Genomic DNA, 15945 nt, shown 5'->3' on the forward strand with positions numbered 1-15945 from the left:
AATGTATATAAAACAACATTTTTATGTAATGAATATTATTACTAAATGAATTATTTTGCCAGTCTAGCTATCAAAAGTAAATGTCTATTGTAGTAGATTGGAAGTCTGTCTTTCTATTGTCTTCTCCAGAAAATCAGTGACAGCATGTTGTACTAAAAACCTAAAATATGTTTTACTTCACATTGTGCAGAATAAAGGAATTAAATGTTCGTTGCTGTGTTTGTCTGAGAGAAAGTGTCATTTATGATATTTGTGCTAAGCTATTCCACATACAGTATGTTGTTGTTGTTGTTTTTTTTTTTTACATATTATACGTATTATAAACTTCTTATTAACTTATTAACACTATATGCAAGCATGGGCAAAATGGTGATGAATTATAAATGTAGCTACATTTGAACACCTGTTTGGCCATTAGGTGACAGTGCCTGATAATCAGGTGTAGAATCTTCCAGTGGACATAAAACACACACACACACACACACACACACACACACACACACACACACACACACACACACACACACACACACACACATTATATATATATATATATATGAAATAAACAGTCTTTAACAGTCTTTCTGCATATCAGTTGCAGTGATTCCATAATGCTTTCATCGCAAGATCCTTTGAGGACTTGCGGCTTCTCATTAATGCATAATGCTTAAACCCATCTGTTACTCATTTAAAAATTGTCATTTAAATCCCTCAGTGGGGACATTAGCAGGGTTTATGGCCAATGCATCAATAGCTCTTTAAAGTTGAGTCTTGGTCTCCGAGGCCACTGATGAGGTCACTATTATAACATCACCTAGTTTATTTTCTCACATATTTTAACAGAAATATTTAAGCATTTATTCTGCAATCAGTTTGAGGGTGATTAGAGCATGCAGTTTCTAAAATTATTTTAGGACTATGTAGACATATGTGGGGACATAGCAAAGCCCTGTCCTTATGCCCACCAAGTGACAGCAAATTCCACGCCACCCTTTTGAAGCTTGTGTTGTTTTAGAACCAGATTGTTTTAGTGCTGCTATGATATCAGGGAGTAAAGGGCTGCTTCAGTATGATGACTCTTTCAGTGTTCACACTGATACACTCCAATCCAGTTATGGTTCTTTCAGTGTTCACACTGGTACACTCCAGTCCAGTAATGGTTCTTTCAGTGTTCACACTGGTACACTCCAGTCCAGTAATGGTTCTTTCAGTGTTCACACCGGTACACTCCAGTCCAGAATGACTTTACACAAACCTTTCTCATGCTTAGGCTCAAAGGTCTACAAAGACCAACTGCAATCAAGTCTCTGTTTGATGTTCTTGAAGGCTTGCCAGTGTCCCTTTGGACTTCCAGCCACCTCACCACAGGACAGTGTCATTATTGTCAGACAGAGGTCAGGCACAATTAGTCACAAACAGAGACACTGTGACCAGTATGTTCCACCTAAATCAGCCATGTCAAGCCCACGCCTCTTGTGAGGAAGGCATGAAAGGCTGGTGTGAGATCACAGGTAGAGAGAAAGAGAGAAGAGGCAACCCACACTCACCAAGAAATAAAACCTAAAACGGGGTATGCAGAAACCTTCTCCCTACTCTCAGTGATCAGAACTCACAGCTCCCTCGAACATTCATTTCCCAGAAGGAAGCTCTGAATAAAAATGTCATACATGTCATACATGTCATACACATGTCATACATGTTCTCCATTCAGCTTGTGCACATGCTTGCCGTATGATGGTGGTGGTGAACAGCTTCTCACAGTGTTCAGACCAGTAGGCCTATCGTATGCTGTCATAATGTTAAGGCCAAATGAAAACATGTCTAGTATTTTGTTGAAGGATCTGGCTGAGTGTAAACCTGGGCAATAGCACACGAGCAGTTTGCATATCAATAGAACGTCCCTGATTCTTCCCACTAACAAAGGTAAAACAGATTGTGGAGCCCCAAGCCATAGCTCAGAGAGCCATATCACCCAGCCATGACACCAGCACAGTATGAGGATCTTGGGTCAAAGGAAGAGAGACGCATGTCTCCCCTGGGCATGTGCTTGAAATCCCCTGCCTCCAATGAAAAGGTCACACTTCCTTGCAGATGTCACAAATTGATCACTGCACAGTCGAGGCTGAGGCTTAAAAAGATTAGCATTCTCAGGGCCGTACCTCTTTTCACTAAGCACACACACCTCTGACACTAATGAAGATGAAGAGAGCTGTGTGGTGGAGTGGGGTTGAACTATTCAAATCTGTGATGTATGCGTAACCATCCTTGAAATGACCAGAGCACCAAGCACTTTAAAATAAACAAATTAACCATGGAGAGCATACTGGAATGCTGGAATATAAGCAACTTTCTTTTTGAAGTTTCATATCCATTTTATGAATGTGATTGATTTTATGAAAGGCTGGGTATCAATCTCCCTCCACTGTTTTAATATAAATTGCCAAAAAATCTGAACTGATCAATAAAAGCAGCTAAATTATCCCCTTGAATAATCTGTAAAATGCTAATCCTGACTGGAAATGACCCACATGTTGTCGTCAGGCATAGTGAACACTAAGAAATTACTTTTGAGTATTTTTGGCAACCGGTGCACTTAATGACAGTGTTAATTTAAATCCTAAATAACTTACACATAAATCACGTTGCACTCAAGAGAAATACATGTTTTAAGTAAAAAAAAAAAGGGACGTGGAAGGGGGATGCTTTAAAGTCAAGACAACCCAAAGTACAAGCTATATAAAAACAGATTACTTGCTCAAACCAATTCAGAAATGTTAATATGGTATTAATAATTATACTAAGCATCAGAAACATCGCGCACTGAACCGTGTTTCTAACCCAACAGCCCTATAAGACTGAAAAAGCACAATTGTAGAATGCCACCTAGTGGTAACTTCATGTAATGCAGTCATAATAACGTTTGATTTATATCTGAGTTTAAAAAAGATTTTACAGGTTACATGTGAATTTACTTAAATTAGTTAAAACAACACAGAGGCATTTGAACTATAAAAGTTCACTTTTACTAATCAATAAGATTGGAACAATGTGTCAGCATAAAATGTTATTTTTGTATTTAACCTATTACCCATCCATACACAATGGCAAGTTGACAAGATGAATTTATAAAATTAATATTAAGTCTTTTATTCAAGAGTAAGAAAGTACTGAAAATAATGTGCTCTCTATGATAATGATTATTTTGATATATTGACTGAACTCATACCTCTGACAGTGATTAATAAGACTTAATGGCAGTTAATAGCAGTTGATACAGTCTCATGCCAATAAAAGTTCTGATTACCACATACCACAATTTCCAATTACTACTGTAATCTTGTGTTTAGTAAACATGTACAGGTCTCTCCTGTTAGTACACTGGCGACTGAAAAAAAAATGTTGGTGGGACATCTTTCAAGCAGTTAAAGGTATTAATACAATTACCCAGAAAAGAGAAATACAATAAGGGGAAACATGAAAACAAAAGGTTTAGATTTGCATATTTAAACCCAAACAAAATACCAGGATCTATTACCTTTTTTTAACTTTAGCTAATGTTTCAGGTCCAGTATAAATCACAGCGACAGCCCCTGCATAAAATGTCATGCCATGTCATGACACAGCAATCTTGGGCTGAAACTGCCTTGGGAAGTGGGCAAAACCCACAGTTCACCTTGCGGGAGTACATCCAAGTTGCTCTTCTGCCTAACCACTTGCACAAATACAAAACCCAGCACTGTTCTCTGGTGATTGTGCTTGGAGGAAGTGACCAGGAAGAAGGCAGAGCAGGGCTGCTCTAGCTGTTGACATTCTGCAGTAATGGAGCCCGCTCATTGTCCGGAGTGCTGGGGTTACCATCCGTGCAGGGATGATGGGTCCTTTCACTATTAATCTGTGAATATAGAAAGGAATGGGATGTGATATTACATTTACAAATGGATATCATGCTTACTGTCAACTGTCCACACATGCAGATCCATTGTTTTGGACTTATAACAGGTAAATCATTAAAAAAAAGAAATTGTATTTCTAAAGACATATAAAGACACAGAATAAATTTTTACATATGTGCAAATACTCGTAAAGCAATATGCATTATGTATCATCAAGTTTGATCATCATCTTTATACATGTACATATTAAATTCTGAAATACTTTACTGTGGGAATGTTCTGTTGGATCGTGCTGAGTGCTCTGAGGAAGGCTTAGACTGTAGCTATGGATAACACTGACTAAACTCTCCATGCAAAGTGACCAACGTGTCTGCACCACATACAATGTACAACTGATGCAGAACGGAAGCTAAGACAAAGAAGGTTACGCTGCAAAACACTGCTATTGAAAACATTTAGAAGGAATATCGTTGATAAACTGTACTGGGCCGGTGACGACTGGGTGCTGAAATTTCCCTACTTTCCCGTTTCCAGTGTGACCAGCGCCACACTGGTCCTAGTAGACCGTGTTACCATTAATCTGAGAAGCCTGCTGTGAGTTAACCATGGACCCCCAGGAACTCAGCCATGGTCACACAGGTGTTTCTTCACATCAGCGATACTGAAATCATGCATATTATAATATTTATTTTGGTTTGGTTTCAAGAAGTACAAAAATCAGTTATCTTTGCTTAAACTAATAAAGAACTCCTCAAATAGTTGCATTAATATTTTTACTTTCACTATCAAACGTTTGTAGAACAGTATGGCCAACCGTCGCCTTTATCGGTTTAGTCCCATCTAGCACACCTGATTCATTGACTGGATAAGGATATTTTAAGCAAATATTCAAAGTATTAATTAAAATAAATATTCTAATGTACACACAGACATATAGGATATATAATCCATCCATATAAGCGTGCGTACACGCTTCTCGCAACGTGCACTGTAACCATAACGACGAGCCAGTAATGCAAGTTCCATATTCTTACTGGCTATCCAAATATAGACAGATATGCTCTTTATTTTTCATCTTATACAATGCAAGTAAACATGTATGCAAGGCACAACAACCATGAATATGATTTACACTTAGAATATTGACAGAACCCGTTATCGACAGAATTAGCCAATACGGTTGTAGGTTACGCAGGTTACACATTCTCTTAACACAGATTCTAACAATGTCTTCAAATGTCCTTTTGTGGATACAGAAATGTTCACCTTGGCACTCAACTTTTCTTTCACGCAGGAAGGTTCTTTTTTAAGTTTTTTTTTCTGTTCATTGGTGGTATGATTTGTTAGGGTAGTTTGTGGCAAATCATCACAACCACAAAGAAGCTCACAACGGGGGAATACAAACAGAACACAACGAAGCAGAATTCGGAATGAAAGTGCGTACGTTACTATATGGCGACATGAATCACAATGCGAGACTGCATAGGATCGTCTACACGCTCCAAATACAACTAAAGGTTCAGCTCTGTGTCTAGAAATGTCTCGTAGGGATACCTTTTATTTCGATATAAAAGACAATAAATATGTGAAATTTCATACACAGTCAAGAAATGTAAAATGTATTCTTATTCCTTACCTTAATCTTTTTTACATGCACCTTACCTTGCAATTTTATTTAAACTGATTTGGCCATAGAGGAAAGCAGTACTTATTATTTTTATTTTTTTATCCAAATATTCTGTCTGGGACATTGTCAGACGCAATTAAGGACACTTTCAGCTGCGGACACGTGAGTTGAGGAATGAGCTGGGACACAGTGATGGCGCAGTCACTTCAGTGATCAGTAAAAAAGCTACAGTCGTGTTAGCCTGCGCATCTGATTCCATAGCGTGTAGCCAGATAAGAAGAGTTTGAAGAGGAGGAATATTTCAGCTAAAAACCCACCTGTATCTTTCGTCATATACTTTTTGCTCTGCTTCTCATTGGTACCTTGGTCGTTTTCTGTGTCTTTTACTCCTTCCTAAAGGAATCAGACCTCATTTAAGAATCCCGTGGGTAGATGTCATTCTGACTTGTCCTCGGGTTGATTATTGTCAAACGTAATAACATTTTATTTGATCATAAAACTGACGATTGATGCTGGAAGAGGATTTCATAGCTCCACGTGGAGCTGCGTGTGATTAGAAGCTGCAGTAGGACTGTCGGAGATGTGTGTAGAGAGTGTAGAGAGTGGGTAATTGACACGAACAGAAGCATGAAAGGCATTAAAGGTCATTAAAGGTCATACGGAGACTAATCACATGCCTAACGAGAGTGTTTCCATCCAGTTGTCTTTTGCATTGTTGCACTATCAGAAGTAAAAGGCTTCCCAGTCCACTCTCCATTACAGCTCTAACTCAGTTCTCAACACAGTTGTTTGGTGGTTTGCATGTTTGCCTCGGAGTGCTAAGGGTCTTGGGTTCATGTCTCTATCTGGGTGGAGTTTCCATGTTCTCTGTGTCTGTGTGGATTTCCTCCAGGGTCTCTGGTTTCCTCCCACAGTCCAAAAACATGGAGGTTAGCTAAAAATTGCTTACCCTAAAAATGGTCCGTGTGTGTGTGTGTGTATGTGTGAGAATAACTGTATGTCTGACATCCCAGTGATGGATGGCGCTCTGTCCTGCGTGTAGTCCTCTCTCCCCTTCCTGTGCCTGATGCGGTCCCCCAGGGGGTACTGTGGTTTCCATCTGACAGTACGCTGTGTGCTTTTGACTGTGGCTCTTCACTGATTTGTTGACTGAATGTAAAAGTGTTGTGTAGTGTGTTGATGGTAATGTGTACTTGGGTAGTGAGAAAGGAGCTGTATCATGTCATTCTGAACCAGGGTCATAAGAACACTGAAAGCCTGGCTGCATGAGGACTGGACTGGACAGCACAAATGAAATGATACAAAATCCCATTCAAATTTCTTATGATCACTCAGGACGTCATACAGTCAGGTACGACCCAGTCGAAGGGATGACATAATCAAAACTTGCAATTTGAGTCAATCAGAGCAGAATCATTGAAATGATTGATTTGGTTGCATTGACTTCAAAAAATAAACTCTGACCCCCTTGTCTTCAATGGCTCCAAATGCCCTTCTTTTCTTGGCTCTCTGTAAAAAAATATTATGCAACTCTTTCTGTGCTTCAAAATGACCAAAATATTATACACATGCTGTTGTGTAACAACAGGAACTCTTGGAGAACAGCGACAGTGAGGTAAAATTAGGGTGTTTATACACAACAGCTAACACTGAACAAAACTGTACAACCACTCTGACAGACTGGTGTTCATGCCTTGACGGTGTGACAGAGAAAAGAAATTCATAATAGTGCATGCATGATAATATCACATGCAAATATAGCTGCAAAATCTAGTTTTGTCCCCTACAAAATAAACAAAACACAAACCCCCCACCAGACAACGGCTGTGTACATAAGGGAACATACCGTTTCACTCAGCTGTAAAGCCATGGCCCCAAGGATGCAGACTAGCCCAAGACCCACGAGGATGTACTGCACACACTCCAGTACCATCGGCAAAGTCACCAGGTTCATACGGAACACACTCAGCACAGGGCCGTCAATGTGGCCACTCTGGGAAAGAGGAGGTGGTTAAGACTTGCCATGGACATCTGCATTAATAAATTAATACACAACATTAATAACACACGTTTCACTATAAGGCTTTACAAACAAAGCCAATTCAGCCAGACCCTAGATACATTTACTCATAATAATGATGACATCATTATATCTCAGGCCGTTATCGTTATTTTGGTCATGAAAGTAACGTGACATACCTCTTCAAACCAAATCATCGGCATGACCACTTCAGCTATTCTGCCGGTTTGCCTAAGAACATAATGAAAAGCCCCCAAGTTCAGCAGAGTGAAGCTCACTCACTAAAGCTGAGAGTGCACAGCTGTCTTATCTGTCATAGCTACATGAATAATGGCACCTTTAGTAAAGACAAATGCTGTAACTGCAAACATCAGCAGCACTGTGGGATACTGTGGGATGTGGGATGCTGTGGGCTGTGGGATGTGGGATGCTGTGGGATGTGGGATGTGGGATGATGTGGGATGTGGGATGCTGTGGGATGCTGTGGGATGTGGGATGTGGGATGCTGTGGGATGCTGTGGGATGTGGGATGCTGTACTTACATTATTCCTTCTACTTCTTTTATTAACAAGTTAAGCTGCAGCTTAACTGACACATTCATAGGTATACCGGTTTCCTGCAAAGCATGAAGAATATACCATTTTAGGATTTTAGGACATGAAGTACAAACTCTGTAAATAAACATGTTTCTCAAAAAAACAAACATCACTGATATAAAACCCTTTGGTCAATCCCTGGTCCAAGTGAGTGTAATTGTCTTTGCTCTCTGAGTGGGTTGGCTGCCCCCCCGCCCCCGGTCCCTCAGCAGCTGGTGCTTGGCTCTCTCCTAAAAGTGCACTGAGCTGTCCAGTGACATCACATTAGCGGCAGTTTGAAAGGATGCAGTGGCTATATGTGTGCTGGAAGAAGCAACCGTGCCCACAAAAGTAGAAAAACAGCCTTAGCTAGTAGAGATGGGATCCTGCCCCCTTAACTCCCTTAACTCAAGATCCTGCCAGACGTAAGAGTCAGTGCTGAAACATGGACTGAGATTCAGTACAATATAATATAATGCTATAAAATAAAGTGTAAAACTACTAGACATTCAGTGCAAAAACAAGACAGTTCATCCTGAGTTGGTAAATAAGGATTTGTTGGTTTCTAAAGGCTACCCGGTACTACATCATACTTTGCATTATGGAAACTAAAGTTTTGCTTGTTAAATATAAACCTCAGAATGTTACCAAACGGAACCGTTAAAAGGTTTGACCGGGTGAGTGGACAAGAGCACATCATGACTACATGAAGTTAGGTCAACTGGCCATCCTATTAAAATGTCCTGGTGTGTGTGTGTGAATGCCTAGTGATCGCTACCCTAATAGAGTTGTCCTAGTGTTACTATGTGTGTGAATGGTTGTGTGTGTGTGAATGCCTAGTGATCGTTACCCTACTAGAGTTATCCTAGTGTTACTATGTGTGTGAATGGTTGTGTGTGTGGGAATGCCTAGTGATCGCTACCCTAATAGAGTTATCCTAGTGTTACTATGTGTGTGAATGGTTGTGTGTCTGCATGTCCAGTGGTGGATGGTACTCTGTCCCGGGGGTTGTTCTTTCTCCCCTGCCTGTGCCTGATTCAGTCTCTCAGGGGCCTGAGGTTTCTGGTTGAGAGAACAGTGTGTGTGTGTGTGTGTGTGTGTGTGTGTGTGTGTGTGTCCCAAACATATAAATAACAGCTAAACAGCTAAAGATTTGTATTAAGTGTTAAGTAACATAGGCTGGTAGATTGTAAGTCAATCCTTTACAAACATAATCTAACATAGGCAGGCAAATAATAAAACATGCGTGAGCAGGACAAGGTCTGATTCATGATTGCACAATTCACCAAGATCCACTTTAGTCATGAGGAACTGTTCCTTTCTCTGCTAATGACAACTCAAACACTATCTTATCACATTATTATCTGTGTTAAAAGGCTCTCTGAGTCAAGCGTTGACTATGTGGTCTGCTACACTGACAGTCACTACAAAATGCTAAAATATCACACCCGCAAACTATAACAAATCATACTGGAATAAAATTGCATTATAATATTTCTAATAATATCTGACCATACATCCTTTAATGATAATGCAAGCAAGTCAGTGTGAGTAATAACTATAATATTTCAATGTTTAATCATTTATGGACCATGTTAAGAGTCAAGAGTTAGAAAATTCTTTTACCTGATTCAACAGATTGAAATCAGACGCTAAGAGCAAAGTTTACAATATTACTCAATCAGACCAGAGCTATCAGCGTGTTTATATCCTATGCTTTTGAGGGAACAAAAACAGCCTGTAAATGTTATGATAACCTCAATTACAGCATACTACTTATGGCAACTTTCAATTAGTTTATCAAATGTCCTATTGTTCAAGCAGTTAACTGTAGAACATTAACTTCTTGGACCCAAAAAGAGCCTAAACCACAGGAACCACAAAAAACAATATTTTCAGTTTCCACAGTTTTACGTCAATAAAACAATAAGAAGGAGTTGTTGAACCAAGGTCAGCAATATAAAGTCGGACTGCATGGATGTTAAATGGAACCAATTTAGATAACAACATTTATGGCCAAATTTAAAGATAAAGCACTTAAGAATTATAGCACTTAAGCCATAACTCCACTGCATAAAACCTTTAGAGGTCAGTTCCCTCCATCACATACAAGCTGAAGAGAAAACCTTCTGACTCCTCTGAATATCTGTATGTTTATTTCAAACAGAATACATCTTACCACCTCTATCATCTGCTTAATTTCCCGTTTTTAGAGGGGGCAGCTACAGTTTGTTGGTTTAATTAGACCCCCCTTCAAGCCTGTTGAACCCCACACATTCAGGGGGGAATGCGAAGCACTCAGTTCTTGTACCCTGCCAGCCTGCAGATTTTGGATGATCCTGTACACTGATGTAAACAGAGAGGGAAGCTGCTCCCCCTCATTCTCTGTGATTTTATGTCAGCAGGCTACTGTCTGCATGCGATGCAGCTGGGATTTGAACTTCCAAGCTCATCTCAAAGCTTAGGGTACAAACATCGGCAGAAGTGTTATTTTTGCTAGTTATAAGAATCTAAAAAGGAGGATGTTGTTTCTGCATGCTGATGGAGTGTATTCTTAATTGTGGCTTGTGTACATCTGTATGTCTGCTTTTCCTTACTGGGTGTATGTCGATAAAAAGGCTGTGGTCTTCCTTGTTAGGGCTGAGTCCATTGACAGTGGCCAATAGGGCTGGGTCAGCATTGTAGAAATGAGGATGTGAGATGAACACTGGGGACTCTAGAAGGAACATGACAAATGTCTCACATTCATTTCTGATGATTTCTAAAGTCACATATCTCAAACATAAAATAGGCACTGAAGGTGCATTCAGAAGTTGCCTCATAATATGTCTATTTAAATGGAAGCAACCTCTTCTCAGTCTTTTGGGGTGCTTGTTTGTTTGTTTGTTTGTTTGCTTGCTTGCATTTTTGCCAATTAAGTGACGAACTATGGGGTTGCTCTGTCGATACAGACACAAAGAAGCGCTCATGTTAAGCTCAGAAACCAGAAACTGAGCTCAACAATTTTGTGTGCAGAGGGTTTACCACACAGAGGCTGAATCAAAATGAGGCTTTGGTTTAATATGGTTGTGCAAGGCCAGATGTCTACTACTCCATGTGTGCACAGGGTCAGATGCAGGTGGGAGGACACTCACTGTGCCTGCAGCTGCTGACATTAAGAAGACCTGACTGCCTGCATGGACAGAAGCCTTCGTTCGGATGATAATCTGAGCCATTGGCAAAGAGGGTTTTTGGGGCCACAAAACGGAACACAGGGATTCCTTTCACCATCCCAGGGTTCTCATACACCAGCTCCATTGACCTGAAAAAAGACAAGGGTCATTAAAAACAAGACTTTACCAATGACCCAATATCAGCATAATGGAAGGTTTTACAAACCAAGGGATGTAAATTCAGCACGAAAGTCAAGAATAGATATTACGACACAACTCTACCCAACACTTGTACCTTTATTCAGTTTGATGCGGATCTAGTCAGTTTGAACAAATGGGGCAAGTAACCGATGGCATAAATGAGCAGAGGGTTGCTGTGTGAAATGCAGCGGGGTCTGTGCATGGAGACCTGCAGGCATCTGGGCTGTAAAATGGGAGGGTGGATTCTGTGGTTAGGAAGGGGGGCCACATCTGACCTGCTGTCCCATTGATCATGTTGCACTGGTCAGAATTCCAGTAGTTCACCTGGTACATTAAAAGAATGGGAAATGGATTTTGTATTGATTCTCAATTGAATTGCAGTTCAGACTAAATTGTTTTTATGCAACAGAGCTTATGCTCCAGTGTAATTGCTGCGATTAGAATGCAGATGTATAATTGACATTTAGCTCTCACATTCTTCAGGCCATTCCAGGAGTCAATTTTGTGAACTTTCCTGATGTCATCCTGTCCTGTAAATACGGTGAACAGTCCAGTGTTGGAGTTGTTAAACTGTAATTGGACAAAGACAAAAACTCTAAGATAAAAGATTCTCACATCACCAACCAAAATGTGTTAGATAAAAATAGCAGTTTAGGGGTTTAAATTATATGGAAATACTTAGCACTCCCATTGGAAAGTGATCACATGAGAGATTATATTTGTGGTGAATACTGGCTGCACAGCATTTGACAAAACATGTACCAACCTCAGCAAACAGGCCAAACTTCCCTTTGATGGGCACCATGTCAGGAAAGAATGCAGTGAGGAAGTCCACCAGCTTGCTGTCATATCCCCACATGAGCTCACCTACACTTTTAGTCACAAAAGGGCCCTCTTTGAACATTGTGAAGGTGGAACTTATCAACAGACGTGCTGGGAGTGGCAATTTCTCAAGCATCACCGATGCTCCCTAAAGCCAAAAGACCAAGACGGACCAGGAAAAAACACAAGGGAAAGAAAAGTAAAGCTGATTCAGATGATAATGGATTACAGCTGGTAGAATGACATTTAAAACATGGGGGAGATGTTCCTATGCAGAGTTGCCACTATAACAGAACGGGTGTTGTTACAATTCACAGGTATGACCTTGCTGTTGCTATGTCTACTTGCTCCACTAGATGAGCTACAGGACCTTGTAGATGTCAGTTCCCAGAGAGCGTGCCAACTCGTATACTTTAGATTTTAATCATTGACAGCCACTCAACATTTGGGTGTGAAGTGTTATTAAAAAATGTTTCACACCACACTTTCACACCACCATTGAAGAACAGACAAAAGGCAATTTCAAATATCTTACCAGCACTAACATGTTGGGGATGGTAACTACATCAGACTCGTTGCCTGCAGACATACTCTCCTCAAAGAAATATTGCCGATATTCACAAAATGACACAGTCTTGTTGGTGTGGAAGGTGATATTATCTTTTGAACGTTTCTCACTGAAATAAAGTGAAGCAAGTGGAAAGAACCAGTGAGTTAAAAAAGAACTGTCCAGCTTCAAGATTCAGCACCTTGTATAACCCACCTTTGCTTTCAAATGGCCAGCCTCAACAAGTGGCTGCACTCAAAAAAAAGCCAGGTCAGCATTAGTGTTTGATGAAAGGTATGAGAATGTCACAGTGAGACACGTGTTTGAAATTCCTGAAGACTGCAAAAGTCACACATTTTGAGTAGAAGCGTGAAAGGAGCTTCCTTAAATGTAGATCACATGCCCTCTATTCAAACTAGGAAACTGTAGTTGAGATGCAAATATGGACCTCTGGACATCTTCCTTGAACATATTTCTGTGTTTACGGCATGCTGAGAGGACCACCTCCATAAGCACAGAGGAAACACCAAGAAGTTGAAAAAATACCGCTGTCTGCTTATTTGGGTGTATATGTATTGCTTTAGTACAATTAGATAAATAGCTAAAAATGTAACTGTCCAAGCACTAGACTGATTTCTAAAACAGGTGATAGGTTAAGTGATGTAACAGGTGTAGTGATGAAAAGATCAAACATATAAAACTAATATTTGGACATACCAGACCTTTCATATCCCCAAAGCGTTTGATACGTTTTCCACTAACATGTTTTGCAAGGCTGTGTTACAGTCCTGGGCAAAGGCATGTTTCACATTTTTGATCTGAACTACAGGACAGTCGTGGCTATGGCCTTTTCAGCTGTAATGTCTAATCTAACATCCAATACTACTGAAGTGAGATGCTGTGTGATTGTAGACTGCAAGTTGCAATACTAATTGCCAGTTACTCAGCTTCCATATTATAATATGAAATAATTACATCTGAGAAAATTGACTAAAATTACTTGAGATGGAGAGATACAGAGAGAGAAATCTTGTGAGCTTTTTTTTGTCTGATCATCCATGGGTATCTGCCTCTGTGTCTGTTCTGCACACAATGGCCCATAATATGGTTTATGGTTTATTAAGGATGAAATTAGGATGAAGCCACAGTACCTGACCAAATGTTTATCAGTCAAACTTGGTCTTAATAACCATGTCAAAGGAATGTGATTTCAAAGCAATGACAAAATAAATTGTTCTGTGTACAACTTTAGATTTCTTCCTCAACAAAATGACTATATGTAAATATAGTACATGTTCCTAGATTGGGAAAACTGGTGACAGCAAACTTCAAAAGCAAAATAATTTCAAAGGTATTTCTTGTTCCACAATGTTATGATGATTTATAACTACAGACCCAAGCTATTAAATTACTAAAGTCAACAATGATTGATTACACCCAGACAGGTTAAATCAGAAGAAGAATGCTTAGTTAGGTCAAACTCAAGTACAGGCAGAGAAAGTAAAAAATGTTATTTACTTAACATGTTCCCACAAATGAACTGACCACACCCACAGAGGGAAACTTGGGTTCAGGGACAATGGGGAGAGCTTTAGGAGACATACCAATTCATCTCAGAATGGAACACAAATTCATTGTGAACATTGTGCAATTTTAATTTACATTTTTTGATGGCAACTTTGCGGGTGTAGGTCTTACCCGACATACACCCATCGGTCTGTGTAACTCTTATGCGCGATGACAAAAAGACCTGATTTACAAAGCATAAATAAAAACATTTATTCGCAACCCTGTACACACAAAAGCCATGACCAGACAGGTGTTGGAGTGCATAATGAACACATCAGAATGACCTGTGATGGAAGAGAGATGAAAACACACACACACACACACACACACCTGTAAACATATGGGCCTCTTTGCTCCACCAGCGGCTTTTCTCCCAACAAAATCTCTTTAGGGTTGACAACATTGAAGAAATATACGCTCATGAAAAATGGTACAGGGATATCCTTCCACATGTTATAGGAGAGCTCATTTTGGGGGTTTATCTGTGTATTCTGGGAGATAAAAGCAGTGTTTGAGAGACACACAGAGACATAGACAAAGCAGAAATTGCATTTTCTCTTTTAAAAATATTTTATATGTTACCACAGTCACTATCAGGTTGTGGTAAAAAATGCAAGACAATTTGTTTCTACCATGGCCAAATTACAGCTATTCAACCATAACTGGTAGTTGGATCAACAGCCGTATTTAACAGTTGCCTTATAATCCTAGTTAGGCTTTGACTTGCATCACAGAAAGAATAGAGGCCTTAATAGTTTAATTTATTATTATTATTATTATTAATTGCATTTATATATCGTCTTTCTCAAACTCAAGAACGCATTTTATAGACAGACATCAACTTTTTACACTCACACACCTGATGAACTTTAATATTAGGGCCTACAGTTCATTTTCAGCATCATAGTCTAAGTAGCCATGGACTCAGATTTAAAGTAAATTGTTTAATGTTATTAACCTATAAGAATAACCTTATAAAGGTAAGTTAAAGAAAAGGGGTTTTAAAGCAGGGTTTTACCAAGGTGACAGTTCTTCTCTCATACGACTTTTTCATCTAGGTTTCTAATATTTTATGAAATACAAAAAAAAAAAAAAAGTGATCTGACTGGTTGGTACAGAGGAACAATTTCAACCTTTAGCAACCAACTTACCTTTACTATTTGTTCGTCGATAATAATTGGTCCCACGAACACGAGAACAGTCCCGAACACAAGCGTTGAAATCCCCGCGATTAAAAGTCCAATTGCTATTTTAGAGTATACTATCGCCATAATAGTTTTGCACAGAAACTAAAAAATTAGTAGACAAACTGCCAGATGGCTAAGGTGCGTGAGCGTCTGCAGGCAATAATGTACACTGATCAAGATAACACTGATTGTATGTGGCTACCTACTCTTATAATGCAGGCTTGATCAGTCCAAGCAAATAATGTAGTGCGAAGGTTCAACTTTCAAATTCCTACTCAGCTATTACAGCAAGCTCTTCTGTAAGAGAACCCAAGACATTGCCGGGTAGGCGGCATGTTTACTAACTACATCA

At 39.6% G+C, this 15945-nt stretch overlaps 1 protein-coding gene across 2 annotated transcripts; it reads right to left on the reverse strand.

Annotated features, from left to right (window-relative positions):
* Window positions 1–3020: 3020 nt before the first annotated feature.
* scarb1 (scavenger receptor class B, member 1) lies at window positions 3021–15945 on the reverse strand. Of its 2 annotated transcripts, none has more exons than XM_027020881.2 (12): window positions 15558–15945; window positions 14737–14897; window positions 12826–12967; window positions 12235–12438; window positions 11943–12038; window positions 11677–11792; window positions 11250–11416; window positions 10713–10831; window positions 8083–8156; window positions 7720–7771; window positions 7367–7513; window positions 3021–3892 (listed from the first exon to the last, which is right to left on the reverse strand). In XM_027020881.2, exons 1-12 carry the CDS (start codon window positions 15675–15677, stop codon window positions 3797–3799), a joined length of 1494 nt encoding a protein of 497 aa, XP_026876682.2. In that variant the 5' UTR covers window positions 15678–15945; the 3' UTR covers window positions 3021–3796. The 2 variants fall into 2 exon arrangements, with proteins under 2 accessions (XP_026876682.2, XP_026876691.2); XM_027020890.2 differs by lacking the exon at window positions 3021–3892 and adding an exon at window positions 6446–7029.

This window comes from Electrophorus electricus, chromosome 17 (assembly GCF_013358815.1).
Source record: "Electrophorus electricus isolate fEleEle1 chromosome 17, fEleEle1.pri, whole genome shotgun sequence".
Classification (NCBI taxonomy): domain Eukaryota; kingdom Metazoa; phylum Chordata; class Actinopteri; order Gymnotiformes; family Gymnotidae; genus Electrophorus; species Electrophorus electricus.

Bases quoted from the DNA above. Each gene is read 5' to 3' on its own strand.
- scarb1 (XM_027020881.2), bottom strand. From the start codon at position 15,677: ATGGCGATAGTATACTCTAAAATAGCAATTGGACTTTTAATCGCGGGG. The intron at 11,417-11,676 runs GTCTCCATGCAC...GTCTTTTTTCAG, and splicing joins TACAGCCCAGATGCCTGCAG to GTCAATGGAGCTGGTGTATG. The intron at 7,514-7,719 runs GTATGTCACGTT...CCTCTTTCCCAG, and splicing joins CGATGATTTGGTTTGAAGAG to AGTGGCCACATTGACGGCCC.